This window comes from Patagioenas fasciata, chromosome 19 (genome assembly GCF_037038585.1).
Source record: "Patagioenas fasciata isolate bPatFas1 chromosome 19, bPatFas1.hap1, whole genome shotgun sequence".
Classification (NCBI taxonomy): domain Eukaryota; kingdom Metazoa; phylum Chordata; class Aves; order Columbiformes; family Columbidae; genus Patagioenas; species Patagioenas fasciata.
The window spans coordinates 11,501,260-11,524,263 of NC_092538.1; the positions used below are offsets into that span (position 1 = coordinate 11,501,260).

The 23,004-nt window shown below is 42.7% G+C and overlaps 1 protein-coding gene across 1 annotated transcript; it reads left to right on the forward strand.

The window, feature by feature from the left end:
* The first annotated feature begins 2,109 nt into the window (after nt 1-2,109).
* Nucleotides 2,110-21,104, forward strand: APPBP2 (amyloid beta precursor protein binding protein 2). The gene is made up of 13 exons (XM_065853064.2): nt 2,110-2,299; nt 11,616-11,704; nt 12,119-12,270; nt 12,817-12,940; nt 16,462-16,630; nt 17,326-17,415; nt 17,868-17,935; nt 18,016-18,121; nt 18,437-18,561; nt 18,751-18,836; nt 19,089-19,279; nt 19,526-19,691; nt 20,536-21,104. Exons 1-13 carry the CDS (start codon nt 2,159-2,161, stop codon nt 20,787-20,789), a joined length of 1,761 nt encoding a protein of 586 aa, XP_065709136.1. The 5' UTR covers nt 2,110-2,158; the 3' UTR covers nt 20,790-21,104.
* Nucleotides 21,105-23,004: the final 1,900 nt, after the last annotated feature.

The window sequence follows — 23,004 nt, forward strand, 5'->3', positions numbered from 1 at the left end:
TTAAACAGTTATCTACTATCTCAACATTCAACACACAGTTACTGAATCAAGGACTCCACCAACTCTCTAATAATGCTGTTAAAAACAAAATATGTATCTACAATAGAAAAATCACAAAGTTGTTCAATACATAAACATATCAACCCGTGCAGTACTAATAAATAACAAATGCTACCATATCTAAATTTTATTTCTACCCAGCGATTAAATCACTTCTGCCATAAAGATTATTCCTCAGGCTCTACCAAAATGAACTGCAGACCAAATACATAACATAATATACTGCAGAAAGGGTTTATACCATGTCCTTCTTCCATAGATATATGTATTTCTTCTCCTTAAATACGCACACTGTAGTTTTGTCTACAAAAAAAATTACAAGAAAGCGGAAGGCATAGCCTAATTTTTCAAGATGCAGTAATTTATCAAGGAGGTAAAGTCCATTGCCACAGCACCACCTTGAAAAGCATATTTACTTCTACTATTATTTTATGAAATCTTATTAGCTGCTCCATTTTATATTATAAGCTCAAAAATTACCATTGTCTATGCATTATAAATTATTTTTCCTTCTTTTACTGGAATGCTCCTTATCTGTCCTCTCTCCACAGGCCTCCAACTCTAACCCTCACAAGCAAGCTCTCCAGAAAGCAACTGGGGTAAATAGCCTTTCCGTCCTGTGGGGCTAATTGCCAATAGAAACCAGCTGGCTTTCCTCAACTGCAAAAAATCACACAATCTCAGAAAATAATTTTAAAAACCCACTGAAGCCACCAATAGGAGGACAAAGCAATCTTCCACGGTCTGTTTATGTCACATTCCTTCCCTCCCACCCCATAACATTTGTTTCTGTAAGTAAAGGACAAAGAATAATGTCTTCTCATAAGATGGGGGGAGGAATAGTAACAATTTAGCATTATTAAAAACAGTTGCTGAGTGAAACAGCAGAACCTCTGCCTCATATAACTTTTAAAACAAAAAAGAACAAACAATAAGTCACAGTATTAATCCTGCATCAGCTAAGAAACCCAAAATAATACTTGACAGAAGGAGAAATATTTCGTAGTATAGTTAGTGCATCTAGGATTTGGGTTTTTTCTATGCATGCTATGACAAAAAGTCTGAAAAATGCAGAATATCTAACTCTTAACAGAAGTTTTGTTCAAGACCATGCTAGAGCAGTCAAACATGAGGGATATTAACTTAGTGCAATATCCACATCTACACCAAGTAGTAAACTTAGTGTTCTTAATCACGGCCTACACACAGTGTGAGTCTGATTTAGACCAAATGATCCTAATTGCCTCTGCCTAAAAGTCTACCATCTGTGTCCGAGAACTATCCAATATGTTCCTAGCGGTGTGTGCAAGCCCCACACGGAAAGCGAATTAGGAAGAAAAAACACGCCTCAAACAGCCTGGTGAAGATAATGAGATATTGATAAAATCTAGCACCATTTCCACGAGGGGTCACAGGTTAATTTATGGAGGGAAAAGGGTGTTTTTACCACATGGCAGTTGAGGAGGAACACCAGGCGAGGCAGGTGCGCTTCAGGTACCTCCGCAAACCCCCTCAAGTGCCAGGCTCCGTAATTAGCACCTGGAGCTGCCAACACACCTGAAAGCCACAGAAGGCCCAACATTAGCAGTTGGTTACCACAGGTGAGGCTGTAAATACTGACATTTCCACTCATAGGAGCAGGCTTAGGTAGGTGCTAGAGCTCAGTGAGGGGAATACTCAAGGTCCCCCCTTAGTTCAGCTGCTGGGGGTGCTCAGCTGCTCCCCACACACAAATAAACCCCTCAGAGACCCCCGGCTGGGCAGCCCCGGGGTTCATGTTGGCCGTGATGAGCCACAGTGATTCCCCACACACCCTCTCCCCCATGTTTTCTCTCAGCCCCCTCGATATAACCACGTACCCCCACAGCTCTTTATCGCCCCCAGTTTTTCGCTCTGCCTCACGTTCATTCCCTCGAGTGTCCGCGCAGGCGGATTAACTACTCCCTTCTTTTCTCTCCCCTGCCATCCCTGCACCGCTCCCCACATCTCCCGCCGGTCCCTCCCCGGGCAGGGCGGCGGGAGCCCCGAGGCGTGAGGGGCGGGAGCTGGAGCGGCCGGGCGAGCACGCGGGGGGGGAAGGCGGCTCCGCACACCCAAGATGGCGGCGGTGGAGCTGGAGTGGGTGCCCGAGACGCTCTATAACACGGCGATCTCGGCCGTGGTGGACAGTTACGGGCGGGCCCGGCGCCGGGACATTCGCTCGCTGCCTGAGAACATCCAGTTCGACGTGTACTACAAGGTACGGGGAGGCGGTGGGGGAGGCTGAGCGAGGCCGGGCCCGGCTGGGCCTGAGGGAGGTAGAAGGAGAAGCGGGCCGGAGGAGGCGGCGGGAGGGCAGCTCCGCTCCCGGCCTGCCCGGGGGGTGAGGGGGTGCAGGGCCTCGCCCCGTCGCCTGGGTCTGGAGGATGGGCTGGGGGTGTGAGGGCCTGTGTGTGGCCGCCTGCGGCTGGGCGAGAGGAGGCTCCGGGGGGCGGCCCGGGCCGGGGGCCCGCGGCTCCTTCCCCCTCAGCTCCCTCCCCCTCACCCGCGGGCGTTCGGCCCGAGAAGGCGGGGGAGCCCCGTTGGGAGGACGCGGAGAAGGGGCCCGTCCTTGGGGCTCGGGCCCGGGGCGGGGAGAGGGGCCTCCCCGTCGTTGGAGCCGGAGAGGCGGCAGGGGCAGGGTGAGACCGAGCAGTCTGTGCTGCGAGATATATCTTCTTCCTTTTCTCTGTTTTTTTTTAATGTATTGGAGAAGGTGATGTCAGTGGTGGAAGCAGGAGAGCTTGCTGTGCTCTTTTACCTTCTTTAATGATCTCGTAGGAACCAGGTGAAAAAAAAATTGAGACTCATTTAATGAGATAGTTTATTAGTGTTAAATCATTCTTTCTAGAAAAGGGAATTTCTCATTGAGCTGCCTCTAAAATACCCAGAGTCTGAGTAAAAGGTACACTGAGATGGTCCATTAATTCCTATTGTCCATCAAATAGGCATTTCATCCACGTACAGGAGCGGCTGGAAGTGTGCATTCCTCAGGAGAGAAATAATACGTTAAAAAAAGCCCCAACCAAACAACAGAAAGATGGGGATAACCTGTTCTTTCCTCTGTTGTAAATTTCTAAAATCCTAGGATGTGCTAGACAAATCCTTTAAAGGAATTTTTATGAATCAGGGCTAGTGGCCTCTACCTGTGTAGAGCGTACTAGTATTTATAAGGAAGGCTGATCTTCCCTAGAGACAGATAAATTGTTTCTACAGCATTGAAAGAGCCATTGCATTTTTTGTGTACTGGATGTTATTTGCCTGCCTTATGGGCTGAGAAGTGTGGAACCCCATTTCTAGCACATATGGGCATGCTCACAGATAAGGATGTGATTTACATATGGCAGTTGTCAGAAAAAGACTAAAGATGTGGAACTAACAATGTGGAAGAATATTTTGAGGTTTATTTTTAACTGTTAGTAGGTATGACCGTTGGCAAACAAACTTTATTGGCCTGTCCTGATGTTCATTCAGATGATAGAATGAAACTCTGTGGCTTTCAATAGCATAAAAACACAAACTCCTTTTAATGATGGGAATATCTAAGTATATATTATTCCTAGATTGTTTATAAACTCATCTGTAGCTAATCTTAGTAGATCATTGACTTCTCCTTTTACTAGCACTCTTGAGTGGTTGCATTGAATCAAATTCATATGGAGTTGTTTCATAATGAGAAAGGAACACGCAGTATATCTTCTAAAGAGACTTTCTGATCTGTTTGTTCGTGTGTACATTGGTACGCTGTCTCATTGGGCAGTTGATAATAAACATGCTAAGTACTTGTCCTCAAAATAATGTTTCTGTTGTACCAGACTAGTCAGTATAACTTTTATTAATGACGGTAATTTGCGTTGCTTTTCCTATTATTTCTGTGTTTTACAACAGACTGATCTTTGATAGTCTGAAATGTGTAAGGTGCACCTATATTCCTCCTACAAATACACATCTGTGAGGCGTCCACATACAGAATGAATAAAACCAGGTTATGTGGTGCAGTGAGTGTTTTCCCCTTGCTGCTGATGGTAGGCTGGTCCTCCATGTCTTCACTACTTACATATACATAAATCTTTTCTGTGTAATAGAATTTGTTCTCCTTAATAGTCACATTCAAATTAGCTTATCCATAAATGTAACTAAACCTTGGATGGATACTGAAAGGAAATCCTCAGCCCTTACTGAGGGGTGTTCTGTTTGCGGTGATGTCTGCCCGCAGTGGGTGCCTTGAAGTCTAGCACAGATGACAATGTTTGCATTTTTCTATATATCTATACAACACATAGCGACTGGTTCTTGATTTCAGTGTTCGGATGGCTACAGCAATACCAGTGACATCGCTGAATGGGCTTAGAACAAGGGCAGCATCACACCTTTGGACAGACCTCTTGTGTGTGGTGCTTGCGTTGGTTCTGGACACAGTTATTTTCAAAACCATGTGGCTGTTAAATACCATTTCAGGTTGGTGAGCTAGGTTCAATACATCCTCACCATCAAATTCTTTAAAGCAGAAGTAGAATTTCTAAAGTCAATAACAGTGTTTAAAGCAAGACAAACTAGAAGACTTTTAATTCTTCTGACTACGTGGTTGTGGTTCTTGATGCTGTGTTGAGGGGGTGTCAGTTGCTAGTATCATGTGGAAAAGTCTTATTCTTTAAGTACAGCTGAGGAAGTGTGTGTAATTGAGGATTTCTATGAATATACTTGCATTTAGACCTTGAAAAAGAGAATAATTTTCTTTTTGTCATTATTAAAGGAATAACAATGTTTCTAGTCTTTCACAGCTAACTTGTAAGTAATGGTTTGTGATACAGGAGAAAGTACCCCTGATTTTGCAAAAAAATCGAAGGTAGTATCAGTCAAACTTTATTTTGATACATAGATGTTAATTAGCTGTGGCCATACAAGACTTCTTTTTGTCATATTTGTTGGTATGAACACTTGAACTGAACATTTGCTCAGTTTGCTAGTGTGTTCAGGTCGGTTGTAGGCAGGACACAGATATAACAGCGGAGATAGTCTGTGTGCTGTTTTTTAAAAGAGCCGGAATGCAAGCAGAGCATCTTGGTCTTTGGTGTTCGTGGGTTTTGGTGTTTGTTTTCCCCCCAGGGTACCATCTAATCCAATGTTTGGTTCTGTCCTAATATATTGCCTTTATTGCCTATTCCTTAACAAATCCAATTACTTTTAATTGTGTATTCCGGGACTGTTAACTTCTAGGCCATGGCCTATAAACCTGTGGGTCTGTAGTTCACAATGAGGAATCAAACCTGGGATAGCTGCAGAATGTTCTTTGTTGTGGACTTGGTAAGAAATAGGTTCTGCTGCAAGGTGACAGGAGCAGGCAGGTTCATAATACTGAGCATATTTATCATTCTGTAGCATTCTTAAACATTTGACTAAAGCTTAAAAAAAGGCAATATCAAATAATCGTGATCGTACCTGTAATGGTCCAGCAGGGTCTTACTGAATTTTTTTCAAGCGGTGTTTGACTTTTCCTTGCAACCATTCTATAATAAAAAATGATAGAGGCAGAACAGAATGCTCGTAAGGGTATCCTGGAAATTTTCAATTTACATTTTTGCTAAAATTTAGATGTCTTATCACAGCTGTATTTTGAAGAGCTTAATAACTAGTACTGTCACAAGGAACACCTGCATCTAGGGGAAAAAATATAAATGTGCAAACGTATCATATTTTGTCTCCTTTTTGCATTTATGTATATCCTGGTTGTGTTGTTTCCTAGTAGGACTAGTTAGGTTCTCTATTTAGTGCAGACCTGTAACCTTTAGTCATTGTACTATGCTCACTTGTTTTGCATTAAAATCTTTAGCCAAAATCCAGGAGGTTATTATCATGCTTCCTCTTTGAAGAGGTGGATGAAACTTCTGAAGTGCTCCACCTTGAGAATAAAAATAGCAGATTTTGAGTTGAGATCTTGATAGCTCCAACTTCTATAATAATGAGCATAGCTGCACTATTGTGTCTTCTCACTGTATTCTCATCAAAAAAAAGAACAAGCGTGGCTAAGAAAAGCTCTTGTATCGCAGTGAGGTGTTCTTTGAACCAAACCAAATGAACGAACAGGAATTTGCTGACTCTTCAAGCCAAGCAATAGAATGTTCATTCTCTGCATTGCAGTAGAGATTGGTTTTACTGATGAAGAATCATTATAAGCATAATTTCTAGAAGATTAGAATAAAACTAGCGCTTGTCCTGGGTGTTTGATGAGGGTAAAGAGGATAAATTACCCATGAAGTGCAGCTGTGCTGCTGTAGTTTGGAGGTGTCCTGACTAGAGGAGTAGAAACAAGGTCATAACCAGTGTCTGAGGGAGGCACAAGTCCCAGAGCAAAGGGGTCGTGTTCTGTTCTTTGGAGGGACATCCCAGAGATTTAATTATGTTGATGTTGCTGTATTTTGGGGGTCACAAATTAAATGTATATGTGGGAAATTATCCTGATTTGTTCATGTGTGCACAGACACATGTACAACCGTTGCCATCATCGAGTTCAATGTCCGGAGTGGTGTGTGCGGTCAGACTTTTGAGTCCTGCTTGAATTAAATCATATTTAATCTCGCCATCCAATGAGACCTGGAGAGTTGGGCAGGGAAAAATTTAATGAAATAGAACATGGGAAAGTGTAGAGTCTTGATTCTGGGCAGGAACCACCCCAGGTTCCAGTGTAAGTTGGGGAATGACCTATTAGAGAGCAGCACAGGGGAAAGGGTCCTGGGGCCAGCAGGATGACCATGAGCCAGCACTGGGCCCTTGTGGCCAGGAAGGCCAATGGTACCTGGGGTGGGTTAGAAGGAGGTGGTCAGTAGATCGAGAGAGGTTCTCCTGCCCCTCTACTCTGCCCTGGGGAGACCACACCTGGAATGTTGTGTCCAGTTGTGGCCCCTCAGTTCCAGAAGGACAGGGAACTGCTGGAGAGAGTCCAGCGCAGGGCAACAAAGATGCTGAAGGGAGTGGAGCATCTCCTGTGTGAGGAAAGGCTGAGGGAGCTGGGGCTCTGGAGCTGGAGAAGAGGAGACTGAGGGGTGACCTCATTAATGGTTACAGATCTATAAAGGGTGAGTGTCAGGAGGATGGAGCCAGGCTCTTCTCTGTGACAACCAATGACAGGACAAGGGGTAATGGGTTCAAACTGGAACACGAGGTTCCGCTTAAATTTGAGAAGAAACTTCTTCATGGTGAGGGTGGCAGAGCCTGGCCCAGGCTGCCCAGGGAGGTTGTGGAGTCTCCTTCTCTGCAGACATTCAAACCCGCCTGGACACCTTCCTGTGGAACCTCAGCTGGGTGTTCCTGCTCCATGGGGGGATTGCACTGGATGAGCTTTTGAGGTCCCTTCCAACCCCTGACATTCTGGGATTCTGTGTGATTCTGTGATATCCTCATATCACCTTTCTAAATTAAAGCCTCACAGTGAGAATCACTGCTTCAAGAGTTTTTCCAATTATTATTACTCCTTAATACGTGCCATGTTTTTATAGTCTAAATTTAGACTAGAACTGTACCCTCTTTCCTTGTTGTCTTTACTGGTTCGAAACTTCTTGCCTTCGCTTACCATTCTTCCAACTCGTATTACTCAGTTTGTGTTGTTTTGTGTGGGGTTTTTTTGTGTTTTGTTCTTTTTGTTTCTTGTTATTGCCGAAACAATAATTCCTGTTTCCACTTCATTTCCTTTGTACTGATTTAACTTCAAAGTAAACTGAGTTTCCCCACTTACCGCTTTGGAGAACGACACGTGTGTGACGGAGGCTCAGGGTGCGTGTCCCTTGTCCTGGAGCCGTAGATGTGACACAGTTTTGCTGATACGGCTCAGGAAGCAGAGTGGGTGTGAAGTGTATGAGAGCAGTAGCTCCAAAAGTTGTCGCTGAAGTTAGGCTCATTCAATAAGGTTGGCTTTGGGTTTGTATTTGGTTTTTTTGTGGGGGGTTGTTTGTTTTGTTTTGGTTTTCCTCCATTATTTGATTGAGGGTCGTAAAGATCAGGCAGTGTGTTTTCAAAGAACTGTAAAGTTCGGGTTTTTCAATGCCCTAAACAGTATGCAATAGAACTAGCACTTGTCCAGAGGCTTTGTAGGTGGTTCTGAAATTGATTTTAAAAGAATCAAATATACCAGAATTGCCAACTGATGATTTTCTAAGGCTGTTCTGCTCCCCTCCGCAGCTCTGTCTATAATGAGTCATTGGTCAACAGATTGATTCTGTGCACTGTGGACTCTCAAGAAATGTTTTCCTTCTTCGTTAAATAGGGAAGGAAGATTGGGCTACAGCCAACCTTTTTTCCGAAATACTAATCTTTGATTAAGTGTACAGTCCTTTGCAAATTTGGCATGATATTCCGCATTACATTATTAGACATTATTAAACATGCTGCGGAGCTCCTTGGCATTCCTTGTCTCTTTAATGAAATACCCATATTTATTTTTCAATCCTCTTCCAAACTGGAGCAATAGGAGCATATTTTTCAAATTACATATGCTACACTTCCTCTTCTAGAGGGTCCTTTTACAACTGGTTAGAATTAATCTCCAGCTGCTTTAATATGTAATATCTTTTTTTTACATAGTCATTATTTTTTCATTAGCTTTAGAAAAAGTCTCTTTTGTTTTGCTTGTACATCCTGGAATGGCCCAGAATGCTGGTGATACAAATATGATATACATTTTCCCTTGTTTTAGGGCTTTGCTTTTGCCAGGAGTTCAACCGATCTTTGTCTTTATTTTGAGGGCTTTGCTAGGAAGCGGTTAGAGCTCAGCTTAGTCTGTTCCGAGAGGGAAATCTGACCGGGACTTTAAGAGAATTACATGTGCCTCATGATATAATAACCTACAAGTTAATGTTATATGTTTAATTGGGGATACCACCATAATGTAGCTTTTGAATGTTTAGGTGTGTTATGAGTTAAATATTAAGCCTTACATCCTGGAGGAGGATCAAGGTGATTTTTCTCAGTTATACCGAAGAGTTTGTGTGTAATATTACACACACATGTGTGTATATATATATAAAACTTATACCTTGTTTCCTGTCTTCAGAACCAGAATTAATGTGTCAATGTGAGCTGGTGAAGTTGGAAGTCATATTGTAGACTTTTATTAATTTTTCTCTAGTTAAAGTCAATCTCTGTCAGTCTCCAGGTGGGTTAAGTTCATGTCTGAAAGACTTTCGTTTCTTGAGAATAGTTCTTCAGGAGTTCAGACCTCTGCCATTCTTGCTAGGGTGTGTTTTCCTTGAATCACTGTGTTCTGGATGTTTTTGTGTTTCGTAGCAAGGCTTGTGATCAGGAATTTTGTGTCTCTGGAGCTTTAACAGGAGGACCGTTTCTTCAGTGCTTGCAACTGCTTCTCAATGGACAAATGAGCATTACTGAATCTCCTGGAATTGCTTCACAGTTGGAAATAGTGTGGAAATATATGTCAATGTCAGATTTTGTTTGAAAATATTGCTGTAACAGCTACAACAGTTCCAAGGGACTTCCAGCTGAGTTCGTTCTTTAAAAATGTTTGCCAGCGTGTCAAGGGAAGGGGTGAATAGCGTGGTAAACGTGCCAGGGATACTGTATTTCTGGTTAAACCGCCAAAAACTGGTTGGGTTTTTCCTGTGTGCCAGGATAGTGTGAGTGTTCACTTTTGACGTGAGCTGAGAGATGTGCAGGTCCAGGCCTGGACCTCTGCGCCATGAGCCAAACTTTGCACGTGCCTCAAATAACTGATGTCTCAAAATTGAAGGTCTTATCTTAACAATTATTGATAAGATGTCCACCTTCAGTTTTGGGCACGGACTACTAGGTGAGGTTGAATCCTCTGTTTTTTCTTTGCGGAAAATCCATGTTAGGTTTTAGCAGAGTTTCCATTAGACAGCTGCGTTGAAGAAAATGAGAACACTTAACCATGACTGCAGTTTGTAAATCCATCAGACTGGCTGTTCTTTCCCTTCCAGAGCGAATACAGCTTCAGAAGAGATTCTGATCCCTTTGAAGTCCAGGGACATGGGCTGTTTTATCCGAGGAGTAACTTTGCATGCAAACTTGCACTGCTTTTTAAAATATTTCCTTTTTTTTTCCCCCAACAAAATAGGTGACTAAAAGAAAAACATTCATTTCTGGCAATTGACATTTTTAGGTCAAAGTATTTTTGAAGTTTTTTTTGTAGGTTCTCTTGTTAAAATAACAAACTTGCTGTGCTGTAGAATCAGTGTCATGTGCTTTTATAAGAAAAGCTGACTAAAACTAAGTTCCTGGCTGGAGGAAGATGTTCTCACATGCTTTGTTTGGAACACTAATTCAGCTGCTTCCAGGGTTTGTGGAGAGAAAGGTGAACTGGACGCAAGCTGCTTATCAATACAAGTTTTTTAAGAAGTTATTAAAACTGAGAGAAATATTAAAATTTATGGATTGGTTTGGTTTTGTTTGTTTTTTTCTGGAACACCTAAAATAACACACAGGAGATGCTCCACTCCCTTCAGCATCTTAGTTGCCCTGCGCTGGACTCTCTCCAGCAGTTCCCTGTCCTTCTGGAACTGAGGGGCCACAACTGGGCACAATATTCCAGGTGTGGTCTCCCCAGGGCAGAGCAGAGGGGCAGGAGAACCTCTCTGACCTACTGACCACCCCCTTCTAACCCACCCCAGGTACCATTGGCCTTCCTGGCCACAAGGGCCCAGTGCTGGCTCATGGTCATCCTGCTTCCCCCCAACTCTCCAGCCTGTCCAGGTCTCTGGATGGCAGCACAGCCTTCTGGTGTGTCAGCCACTCCTCCCAGCTTGGTGTCACCAGCAGACTTGCTGACAGTCACTCTATTCCCTCGTCCAAATCGTTGATGAATATATTGAATAATACAGGCAGGCCCCAGTACTGACCCCTGAGGCACTGCACTGGATCCAGGCCTCAACTGGACTCTACCCCATTGACCACGACTCTCTGGCTTCTTCCCTTCAGCCAGTTCCCAGTCCACCTCACTACCCGCTCATCCAAACCGCACTCCCTCAGTTCAGCTGTGGGGATGCAGTGGGAGACTGTGTCAAATGCCTTACTCAAGTCAAGGTAGATCACGTTCTTAGTATTTCTAGTATAACGTAGCAGATAGTTCTGCAACTTAACCATGGTTTGTTTTCTATCAGTGAGTCAACTGATGTATTTACTTAGTTGCAGGCACAAATCAATTTGGGGCATAAAATGGGCTGGTGCTTTGAATAAATGCATGAACGGATTCTCCTGAGTTTTCCTGTGCACTTGTGCAGGAATCGCTTGTGTACGCACAAGTATTAATGGGCCAGGGCTCTGGGGATCCGTGAGTCACCCATTGCAGAACATGTGGGTTTGGGATTTATTTATGTATTTATATACAATATAAGATTGATTGGTACTGCTGTGTTTCTGTGTGGAGATAGTGGAACTATTGCTCCTTGGTCTGCTATATTGCAGTACTTTGAAGTCTAGATTTCATCGTAAGTCATCTTAAATACTAAGCTAAAGTTCCCGGAAGAACTCCTGGTCTTAAATTTTTAAATATATTTGTGTTTTTCTTTCAGCTTTACCAACAGGGCCGCTTATGTCAGCTGGGTAGCGAATTTTGTGAACTAGAAGTTTTTGCAAAGGTGCTACGAGCTTTAGATAAAAGGTAGGTATCTGAATATACTGATAGTTCTCATTTCAGCTCTTAACCTCTTGATCTGGATTTTGAATTTGGAAGATGTCTCTAATTTCCTTGGTCTTACTAGCCCACGTAGCTTTAGCTAAAACGTCGTTTCCCAGTTTTAGTACTGTGTGGGTAGGTTGTGTTTTGCGTACGCTGGAGGGAGTCCTTGTAGAGAACTTTGTGTACACTCACTTTATTAGTTGGATAATCCAACAACTGTATTCCATTAGCCTCGAGATTGACAATTATGCTCGTATTCATCTGGGTTTGCTTTGAGAGAGGGTTGGAGTTCTTTCTCTGAATCACCACTCATTTGAATTCATGGCATTCGAGCCAACTGACTGCAGTGTTTTAAAAACTTTGTGTGTAATCTAATTCTGTTTTCTTTTGTTTCAGACATCTGCTTCATCACTGTTTTCAGGCTTTGATGGACCATGGAGTAAAAGTTGCTTCCGTACTGGCCTATTCTTTCAGTAGACGGTGCTCCTACATAGCAGAGTCGGATTCTGCTGTAAAAGAGAAAGCAATCCAGATTGGTTTTGTCTTAGGTAATTGGTGACCATAGACTGTTTAACATATGACACTTTCTTTCCTGCTGGTTTCAGTTAAGCTAATGCAATTTCTTTTTACGTTAATGTCTGTGATTTCTTTTTAAAGAACCTGTGACGTGTGTGGTTTTGGGAATGTAATTTTTAGAAAACTACTTGGTGTTTTAGGAAAAATATCTTGGATTTTAATATCTAAGAAAATATAGGTGTGTCTTTGCTATTTCAAATGTTTTAGATACAAAATTTGTCAGTAGATGTGATGCTTAACATTAAGACTTTGTGTAACTTTAGTATTGGTAAGTATTTCTTGACAGATAACTGTAGGAAAACTGTGTAATACCAAAAAGTCACCCTCAACTGAAGGAGAATTCTTCTATTATATTTTATCCTTTTCAGTTCAGAACTGGATGGTTGAAACTTGCCAGGATTCCCCTGTGTAGTGTGCAGTTCTAGGCAATAAGTTGTCCTCTTACAAGACTCGAGCAAACCCTTGTTGTCTTAAGAAGGTGTTTTGCTGTTCCAATTTGTTTGTTGTTTTTATTCCAGGGGGTTTCCTATCGGATGCAGGCTGGTACAGTGATGCTGAGAAGGTCTTTCTTTCCTGCCTTCAGTTGTGCACCCTTCACGATGAAATCCTTCACTGGTTTCGTGCTGTAGAATGTTGTGTAAGGTGAGCTCACCTTTAATTCCTCTATGTCTTGCTGTGAAATGCACATTAGTGTAATATGCTACCAACTGCCTTGGAGCCATCAAGCTTCAGATGCTTCCGTTAGTGTTCTCATTTTGGAAAACTGCTCCCAAAAACCCCTGTGTCTTGTTTATGGTGGGGCAAATACGAAGAGCAAATAGGCTTTGCCAGGAGCTGCTTATTTTCCGTGCCAACCAGAGGACCGTGGCAGCGGTCGCTGCTCTGCCTTGTGCTGTGCCAGCTCCTGCTGGCTCATGTTCCAGGAACGGGGTGATGCCAGGAGAGCATTGGGTACATGTCCCCACCTTCCGGAGCTGGGAGTGATGGGTACAGTGCCACTGGGAGGACTTGGGCCTCGAAGTCATGAGGCCATAGGATAAACTTTTTGTTGTTACCGTCTAATCCCTTCTGGGGAATATCTTGTTCTTACTGCTGTGCTTGCACTGGAGTAGGGTGTAGTTTTAAGAGAACAAAATTTAAGTCCAGCTTTTGAAAATACAAAAAAAACCCCAAAACTGGCTGCTCTTATTCTATGAGCTAGAAAGTCTGGGAGTTTAATACATTGCATTACTGATATAATGCAGTTTAAAAGCATGGAAAGTTTTGCGTTGTTTAGACATAATTGGGTGTTTCTTTGTACTAGCAATAGTAAATTATATGGAGAGACTTGAAAAAAATGAGAAGATTTGAGATTTTTATAAGCTTGGATACTACTTTCCTGCATGTGTTGTGCTCCTTTTGATTTGCTTTCTCTCATTATTCTATATTAAACAATAAGGCACAAATACATAATACAAATACGTGGGTCTCCCACTTCATTATTTCCCATTTTGCTGATTCTTGGGTTTTTTTCCGATGTTTTTTGACCTCCAAAGCTGCTGTGTAACGTTGTGTTTGCATGCTCCTGGAGAATTATGGGGTTTTTTTGGGTAAGGGACAAGTTATTCCCCAAAAGCTGCTATTGCAGACATCAAAGACAATCCAGAGCTATTAGCATAAACGTCCTAAGGCATTTATTCTTCCTCTTGGCTTTATCTTCTAAAATTCTTTTGGCTTAATAAAGGATTTTTTGTTGCTCAAAACGGGATCACATCAACTCTGCTTATCCTAGAGGATTGGGTTAGGTTTAGCCTGGGTTTTTGGTTGATTTATTTGCTTTTAGACACTATCACTGAAGCATCCAGATACTGGATATTATCTCTGCTGGGCGCTTATCTCAATTGCAGCACTGTCCGTTCTGGCTTAGACCATTACATGGGATTTGGGGGTTTGTATTTTTGATGTTGCGTAGCAGCTTCCACTTGAATGGTGTCGGCAAAATCCCAGAGTGTCAGGGATTGGAAGGGACCTGGAAAGCTCATCCAGTGCAATCCCCCGCCGGAGCAGGAACACCCAGCTGAGGTTCCACAGGAAGGTGTCCAGGCGGGTTTGAATGTCTGCAGAGAAGGAGACTCCACAACCTCCCTGGGCAGCCTGGGCCAGGCTCTGCCACCCTCACTGAGAAGAAGTTTCTTCTCAAATTTAAGTGGAACCATTTGTGTTCCAGTTTGAACCCATTACCCCTTGTCCTGTCACTGGTTGTCACCGAGAAGAGCCTGGCTCCATCCTCCTGACACTCACCCTTTATAGATCTGTAAACATTAATGAGGTGACCCCTCAGTCTCCTCTTCTCCAGCTCCAGAGCCCCAGCTCCCTCAGCCTTTCCTCACACGGGAGATGCTCCACTCCCTTCAGCATCTTTGTTGCCCTACGCTGGACTCTCTCCAGCAGTTCCCTGTCCTTCTGGAACTGAGGGGCCACAACTGGACACAATATTCCAGGTGTGGTCTCCCCAGGGCAGAGCAGAGGGGCAGGAGAACCTCTCTGACCTACTGACCACCCCCCTTCTAACCCACCCCAGGTACCATTGGCCTTCCTGGCCACAAGGGCCCAGTGCTGGCTCATGGTCACCCTGCTGTCCTCAGGACCCCCAGGTCCCTTTCCCCTACACTGCTCTCCCTCTTTAGGGAAACTGTAATTGCTTAGTTTTTTTCTATAGTTCTTTAAAGATTCCTGTCTCTCATGTGGATGTTGGATAGTTTTCTGCTGCCTGTGACTAAGAACTCAACATGCTTCCGCATCATGTGTAGTTCTTAGACCTTATTTAAAGAAAAATGTGACTGTTGCTTGTTTCGTTCTGTTCCCAAGCCGTGTTGCTGTGTTTCTCATTGGAAGGCTGGTGTTTGTGTAGCTCAGTTCAGATTTTTTGGTTTTTTTGAATGTCTTTTGATCTTCTCTCTGCCTGGCTGATACTTGTCTGCTGTGTGCTTGCCTGCCACTCCCTTCTTGGGAAAACGGGAATTTTATTTGCTTTCTTGTTAGTGTTTGAATTTCATGATACATTTCAATGGGAAAGTGTAGGAGGAGGCTGTATGTACAGAACAAACTTAGGTGACTTTGCTTTTGCAGGGGGAATGGCTACAACAACTTATAAATCTCTACTCAGGTTTAGAGAAACACTTGATCAAAAGTCTCACTGTTCATTCCTCGCCTCTTGACAGTTTATTGGAAGGTCTATCTTAATGCATCATGAAAGGTATAAAGTGCTGTACCTGCACGTTAGCTCACAGTTTCAGAATTGCAGCCTCTGTGCAATCCAGCCTTACGTTCTGTTTCTCTTTTTCTTCTTCCTGTTTTGTGTCATCCTCCTGATTTGCAAAGACCTGCCTGATGATTTTCAGTCCCTGTTACTCAGTGTCTAATAACAGATTTCCAGGAGGGACAATGATGTTCATTTACCCCAATTTCATGTGTGTTAAATGGCAGGCCTTTGGAATAGCTAAGGACCAGCTGTCTCTCCTTAGTCCATGATGGGTAGGAATACAGTTCTGCCCTTTAGGCTTGCAATATGACAACACACACATTTCTAATGTATCTCTTTAAAGTAAATAAGCATCAGCCTGCACTTAGGAAAAAAACCATCTTTTGTTTTAAATAGATGCCAGAAGCTGAAGTTGTTAGTTCTCTAGAGAAACAAGTATGTTCCAGTAGTGCGGGGTGTTTCTGTCTGTGTTCGGCTGTCATTCCGTGAAGCTTCTGTGAATCCTTCAGAGGGAAGGGCAGGGGTCAGGAGAGGGGTTTAGAGTTGTTGTGAACTGGGTCAACAAAACAGCGTTTTCTGGTGGTGCTAAGTCGAGCATTGAGAAGAGTCGATTTTGAGAAATAATACAAAACCACCTCACCAGACTGATTGGAACGCTGGGTATGTAAAACTGCGTCAGTACGTAAAATCATTTGACATCTCCAACAGTACAAATTCTTACCGTGCAAGAAACAAAGTGTGGTGCACTGAAACAGCATTCTGTGACTAGTTCTTCTTCGTTGCTGAGTTCAGACAGTGCAGTTTTGTTGGGATGACAGCCCAGTTCTGTTGTGAGGATAACACCAAATTGCAGATCCCTGATTCTACTGCATATCAAAATGGTTTATTCAGAGACCAGAAGATCTTTTTATATCTTCCAAAGGCTGCTACATGTTCGAAACGGTAACTGTAAATATCACTTGGGAGAAGAAACATTCAAACTCGCTCAGTCTTACATGGACAAACTGGCAAAGCACGGCCAGCAGGCGAACAAAGCCGCGCTCTACGGGGAGCTCTGCGCGCTGCTCTTTGCCAAGAGCCACTACGACGAGGTGAGTGGGATCTGGGGTTGGTTTTCCCTCAGAAAACTGGTTGTGGAATCTCTCAGGACATTCCATGACTGGCTCATTATTTATGTTATCTTTCTAGTTACAGGTCCTGGTGCCTATGTGGCATTTATCTGCCTTTCTTTCTATGTGTTGTTCTGAGTTAGTCTGCAAGCTCTTAGTGGTACTTTGGCCAACATTAAGCAATGATGTGATAGATAACCAACACACACTACCAATCTGTAAATGAGATATTATTAAAAGTTTATTTTTAATAGGTAAAAGTGAATAGCAGAACATGGGTAACAATTCTTGGCACCTCTTTTATAAAAACCTGTGACCTAAGTGTCGCTGCTGCATAAAGTGCAGTCTGTCTGACCAGGAAGCTGTCATACACAATAGTTGTGAGAATTAAAGATTATCAAATACCCTTTTTTAGCTGTAAAAGCCATTGTAATAATACATACCTTAGGCTAGCATAAAATACTTACGCATCCACTATTAACCTTAAGAGTGCTTTTTAAGTCTGTCTTTTAAGACTTAGCTGAACAAGTTACATTACACAGAAGCAATTAAACAGAATTTTTAATGTTTTCTAATGTAAATGACCACTTTACTTTTCAGAAGCAAGTAATATTATTTTAATGTTGCAATACAGTGAAGTTCCAGCTTCATTATGTTGGTAACTCTCTGTTCAACAGGCTTACAAGTGGTGCATAGAAGCTATGAAGGAGATCACAGTTGGCCTGCCTGTCAAAGTGGTAGTGGACGTTCTCCGACAAGCTTCCAAGGTGAATTTAAAATCTTCAATGTTTCCTTTGTAACTAAATTCCTACCAGGAGTGGGTGTGGATAGGGGGCACCTCCAGGAGACTTGGGTGACCAGGCTCTTTTCTGAGCCTCATAACTCTGTAGTTTTGGTTTAGTTGTTCCACCTCAGTCTCAGACCTGTGAGGGGTTTTTTCCCCTTTTTTCCTGAAATCGAGTTACAGCTGCTCAAGTGACCATCAGGATGGCCAGAAGGGGCTGTTCCCGCTTGATCTAGGCTAGGTACTGTACTATGGCAGAGTAAAATACAAGTCATTAATGTTATCTGTGAAACTTTTCTTAAATAGCTCAAGAGTCCTTTAGCAACCATCACAATATTTTGATATTAAAAGCAGTAGTTAGCAATTGGGCTGGTATCTGGAGAAGGCAGGTTCTGAGTGTACCCCTTTTCATGTGCTTCACTTCAACCCATTTAGGCTTGTGTTGTAAAACGTGAGTTTAAGAAGGCCGAACAGCTGATAAAACACGCAGTATACCTTGCCCGGTAAGTAGTGTTCCCAAAAAAACCCCTCTTAATATTATGCTTAACTTGCCTCAATTTGTAATGAAAGTATGTTTCTGCAGGGAGCATTTTGGAGCCAAGCACCCCAAATATTCCGATACGCTACTAGACTATGGATTTTACTTGCTCAATGTAGACAATATTTGCCAGTCGGTCGCGATCTATCAGGTACGCACGGGGCTCGGTGGCCGACTGCTCTTGCTCTTGACATCCATCATCTCTCAGATGTTTCCACTGAAACTCACGTACAGTTAATTCAGAGAGAGATAATAGTTGATTTAATTACTGCGATGCTAGTTCTTTAATAAAAGAAAAAACACACCTTTTTATGTATTTACTACCTCAAGTACCTAGGTATAGGCCTGCAGAATTGCAGAGCCAATAGATTTCACCCCACCACCCCCTTTTTATCAGTGAGAGAGAGAAATTTGGGGTTTTTTTTCCTGTATTAACTGATAAACGGTGTTCTTGTAACTCTTTCAGACAGCTCTTGATATCCGGCAGTCGGTATTTGGAGGTAAAAACATCCATGTAGCTACAGCTCACGAAGACTTGGCTTATTCTTCATATGTTCACCAGTACAGCTCTGGAAAATTTGACAATGCGCTGTGAGTATAGTTGTGCAGGTACTGGCAGCAGATTTAGTGCTGTAAATGGAGAAAAGTATTCTTAAATATACAGATTTTCCAACTGGAATTTAACTGCATCTGTTTATTGCATTAATGTTTCAAATATTTTATCAGTCAGCCACTAATTTAAACATATGAGTCTTGAATTTTTAATTTGAACTCTTTCAGGTTCCACGCTGAACGTGCTATTGGCATCATAACTCACATTCTCCCAGAAGATCATCTTCTCCTGGCATCTTCCAAGAGAGTTAAAGGTGGGACCCTTCATTACGGTGTCGGGACCGTTTGAAATCGCTCATTCACATCTTTTTATCCTGTTCCCTGACAACTCGAATTGTTTATTTGGTTTTGTGTTTTTCAAATTGTCAAGATAGCTGTTGTACCCGTTTGAAACGGTTTGTAATGAACACAAATGATTCATGTCTTGGGTACTTGGCTTTTTGCTCCCTGCAGTTGCCATCTCATGTTTGGAACACTGTAATGTTGGTTTCTTTCTCCTCTCTCAGCACTTATCCTGGAGGAGATTGCAATAGACTGTCACAACAAGGAGACGGAGCAGAGGTTACTGCAGGAAGCTCACGATTTACACCTGTCCTCGCTCCAGTTGGCTAAAAAAGCCTTTGGGGAGTTTAACGTACAAACGGCGAAACACTACGGCAACCTTGGGAGACTGTATCAGTCCATGAGAAAGTTTAAGGTGAGATTATAGTGGTGTAAAGGTCTTGACTTAAAAACTCACATGACATCTGCCACAGCAAATGATGATTTTCAGTGTCTACAATTCAGAATTTGTTGGTAGATTTGGTTTCCTTACTTTCTGCCTTTCACAAAATACTACAGACTATTTAGTCGCTACATAGTTAACATTTCTTTAAACCTTCCTATTTTCCCCTTTTTTTATGGCGTGATGAGGTGTCTGACTGTGTGAATCTGATCCTCACAGGAAGCAGAAGAAATGCACATCAAGGCGATTCAGATTAAGGAGCAGCTTCTAGGTCAAGAAGATTATGAAGTTGCCCTGTCCGTGGGTCACTTGGCTTCTCTCTATAACTACGACATGAACCAATATGAAAACGCCGAAAAGCTTTATTTGAGATCCATAGCCATCGGTAGGTGGTTCTGCTAACCTGGGGCTTTATGGTGCTTTTAATACTACAGGAGACATTGTTAAAAACCTTGTGACAGTTTTGAGTGAAGAACTTAATGAAATGCAAGTTGTTTAGATTGAAAATACTTACAAAATTGTGTGTTTTCTGGAATGTTCTCCTGGGGACTGAATTCTGGGGTTGTGGTTTTAGTGTTCCTTCAGAATTCACTCTTGAGAGCATCTGGAAGCATCTGCTTTCAAAGCTGGGCTGTTAGTATTTAGACTACATTTTGCAGTTGTGGCCAAAATTTAAGTGCAGAATGTAGCTGAATTTAGAAAGAAATGGGAAACTATTGTGCCCATCACCCTGACTATATTCTTGTTAAGTATTTTCCTTCCCCATTATCATTTGCAGTGAACTTACAGTTCCAAATCAAATGTGTCTTTGGGCCACACTGTGGCTCGATTTTGAGACTGTTTCTATAACACACTGCACAGAACTGTAGAAGAATTTGTGATTTTAAGGTAGAAAACTGAAAAACAGCTTCCCCATTAAATTGAATTTGGAGTGAAATTGGGACGTGAGGTGACCGCCTTCGTTATACAACCAGTAGATTTTTGTGTGTAAAGCTGTGGTGCAATTAATGATCTGATTGTAGAGTCCTTGGGGACAGGTTACAAGACCCTGGGAGGAGAAGGCAGAACTCAAACCATCCTCCAGGAAGCTCGTGTGGTGTTTGTGTCCTGATTTAATGCTTAAAAACATGATGATTTGCCGTAACAAAAGTTCATGTTGTTGATAAAAATGATGCGGTAAATAAGATGCAACATATGGGTGAATTTTGTTTTCTTTTGGATTTCTTTAGGGAAGAAGCTTTTTGGTGAAGGATACAGTGGACTTGAATACGATTACAGAGGTCTCATTAAACTGTACAATTCCATTGGCAATTACGAGAAAGTTTTCGAATACCACAATATTTTGGCCAACTGGAACCGGTTGCGGGACCGGCAGTTCTCGGTCACGGATGCGCTGGAGGACGTAAGCACCAGCCCCCAGTCCACTGAAGAAGTGGTCCAGTCTTTTCTGATGTCTCAGAGCGCGGACGGACAGAGTAGCTAAGAACTTGGTCAGTCAACCAGTTTGGGGTTTTTTCCCCCGGGTTACAGGGGGAAAAGTCATACTGTGAAATCTCTAAACCGTGTAGTTCTCTGGGGGCTGGAATTTGCGTTGAAACACTGGTCCAGTCTGCTGCAGAGCGCCCATATGGATGAATGTGTGTTCAATTCCTATCAGCATGTGGATGGCATGTTTAGTTCGGCTCACGTTTTTAATTTGGTATTCCCGAGAACCCCTTCTTTCTCTCTTCTTTCAAAAGAAGCTACTTTTGCAGAAAGCCTGCAAGAAAACATGAAATAAAACTGTTTGAGTTCAAAAGAGTTGCATTCTTGTTATGAATGGAAGGTTTCATCAAGAGATTGCTTCTGAAATGTAGAAAGAATAAATGCTGTACTATAGGAGTTACGTGAGAAAGGTCTTTCTGCTGAACGCATTGTAGCAAAATTAACCGTAAATATCCAGAAAAGGGAGAATGTCCCGGCCTTGGCTGCTGCCTTATGAAGAAAAGTGGCAAAGAACCACTTTGGAGAGCAAATACCCTTTGTGAACCGCAGTAGGTCGTTGAGTGAGTAACCGCCCTATGTTGTGTTTAACATCCTGAACTGGACCGGTGTTCATCTGGGAGGGATGGATGGAAGATCCGCTAGACCAGCAATCGTAGTTTTCGTTGGTACCAACCACGCGTGCTAATCTGAACAGGACCAGGAAAACCACAAGTGGACCAGCCTGCTAGAAACAGTTTTTGGACCAGTGGCTTTAATTTAATATTTCTGCCCCTGCATTCACTTTTACAGTAGAATTATTTCCTTTAGATGTATGATCAGTGCAAAATTATATTCATGTAATAGATACAAAACTAGGAAGTGAACGTTCTTTAGCGGTTGCAATGGCATGTGTTTACCTAGTAAGCTTATACCGATATTAATGTCAATGCCACAAGCAAAACTAGAAATGCTTAACTATTTGCTGCAGCCATTTTTTTCCTTTTTGAATGGGCTCACTCTAATAATTGAGGCCATAACTTGTTTATACCAGTTAATAAGTTTTGTATTACAATCCAGCTCAGTTTTGTTTCTGGAGAACACAACTTATTGTACAGTGCGCAGGGGTCAGCGGAAAATGCCAAAAAGCACAACACTTTTTTTTTTTGTGATGCTTCATTTCTACATTAAACAATAGTACAACCAGAAACTGATTCCTTTATATTAATTTAAAACCAGAAGTCATCTGTAAAATCCTGTAACAATGCCTATCTCACTAGCTTGTCTTAATTTTTCTTCTGTTGGGGGGGCTGCTTGGTTGTGTGGGTTTTGGTTTGAGTGTTGGTTTTGGTAGTGGTGTTTTGGTTTTCTTTTAATGTTGAGTTGTAGTCTGTACCGCAACACAAGAGAACAACGCGCGGCTCTGCCCTCGCGGCCGGTGCTGCTGTGGGTCGGGCTCTGCCCTCGCGGCCGGTGCTGCTGTGGGTCGGGCTCTGCCCTCGCGGCCGGTGCTGCTGTGGGTCGGGCTCTGCCCTCGCGGCCGGTGCTGCTGTGGGTCGGGCTCTGCCCTCGCGGCCGGTGCTGCTGTGGGTCGGGCTCTGCCCTCGCGGCCGGTGCTGCTGTGGGTCGGGCTCTGCCCCATTGGGGTTTCTCCCTCCCCTGTTTTCAGGGACTGAGCCGGGGCTGAGGCCGCTGGTTGGTTTGGGGCCTGGTTTATAGTTGGTGAAGTTCAGGACAGGGGAAGCTGCTCGTTGGTCTTCAAAAGAGTGTGGAGAGGAAACAAATTTCACACGCAACTCTGAGCTTAAGGGCTCTTTTGAGAACTGAATCTTACAGGCCAATAGTTCACATACTGGTGCCTTTAAGTGTATTTTGGGGGGAAAGGCTGAATAATACCAACTTTAAAATGCGGTTATGTAATTAGGAAATGCAGAATTAACGATCGCATATTTGGAATATCTTCACTGGTGTGAAAAGAAGTGTTTGCATTAAAAAAACCCTGTGGTATTGTATGAAGTCTTAGACTGCAGTGTATCCTCAGTGAAAATCCAACTTAAAATTATGCATGGATTTACAATCTAGTTAATTTAGAGCAATGTTTGACTGCTTTTTAGGTACTACGAATTTGGCTGTCTACAAGGTGAAATGCTTTTATCCCTGAATGCTCATACAGCAGGGCACTGAATTAGAAGAATTAGAAAGTACTTATGAATTCTCTTAACTATTTAAAATTAAAT

Coding starts and splice junctions, on each gene's coding strand:
- APPBP2 (XM_065853064.2), top strand. CDS start 2,159: ATGGCGGCGGTGGAGCTGGAGTGGGTGCCCGAGACGCTCTATAACACG. Junction 18,837..19,088: donor ATCTTCCAAGAGAGTTAAAG/GTGGGACCCTTC, acceptor CTCCTCTCTCAG/CACTTATCCTGGAGGAGATT. Junction 19,692..20,535: donor TTTGAGATCCATAGCCATCG/GTAGGTGGTTCT, acceptor GGATTTCTTTAG/GGAAGAAGCTTTTTGGTGAA.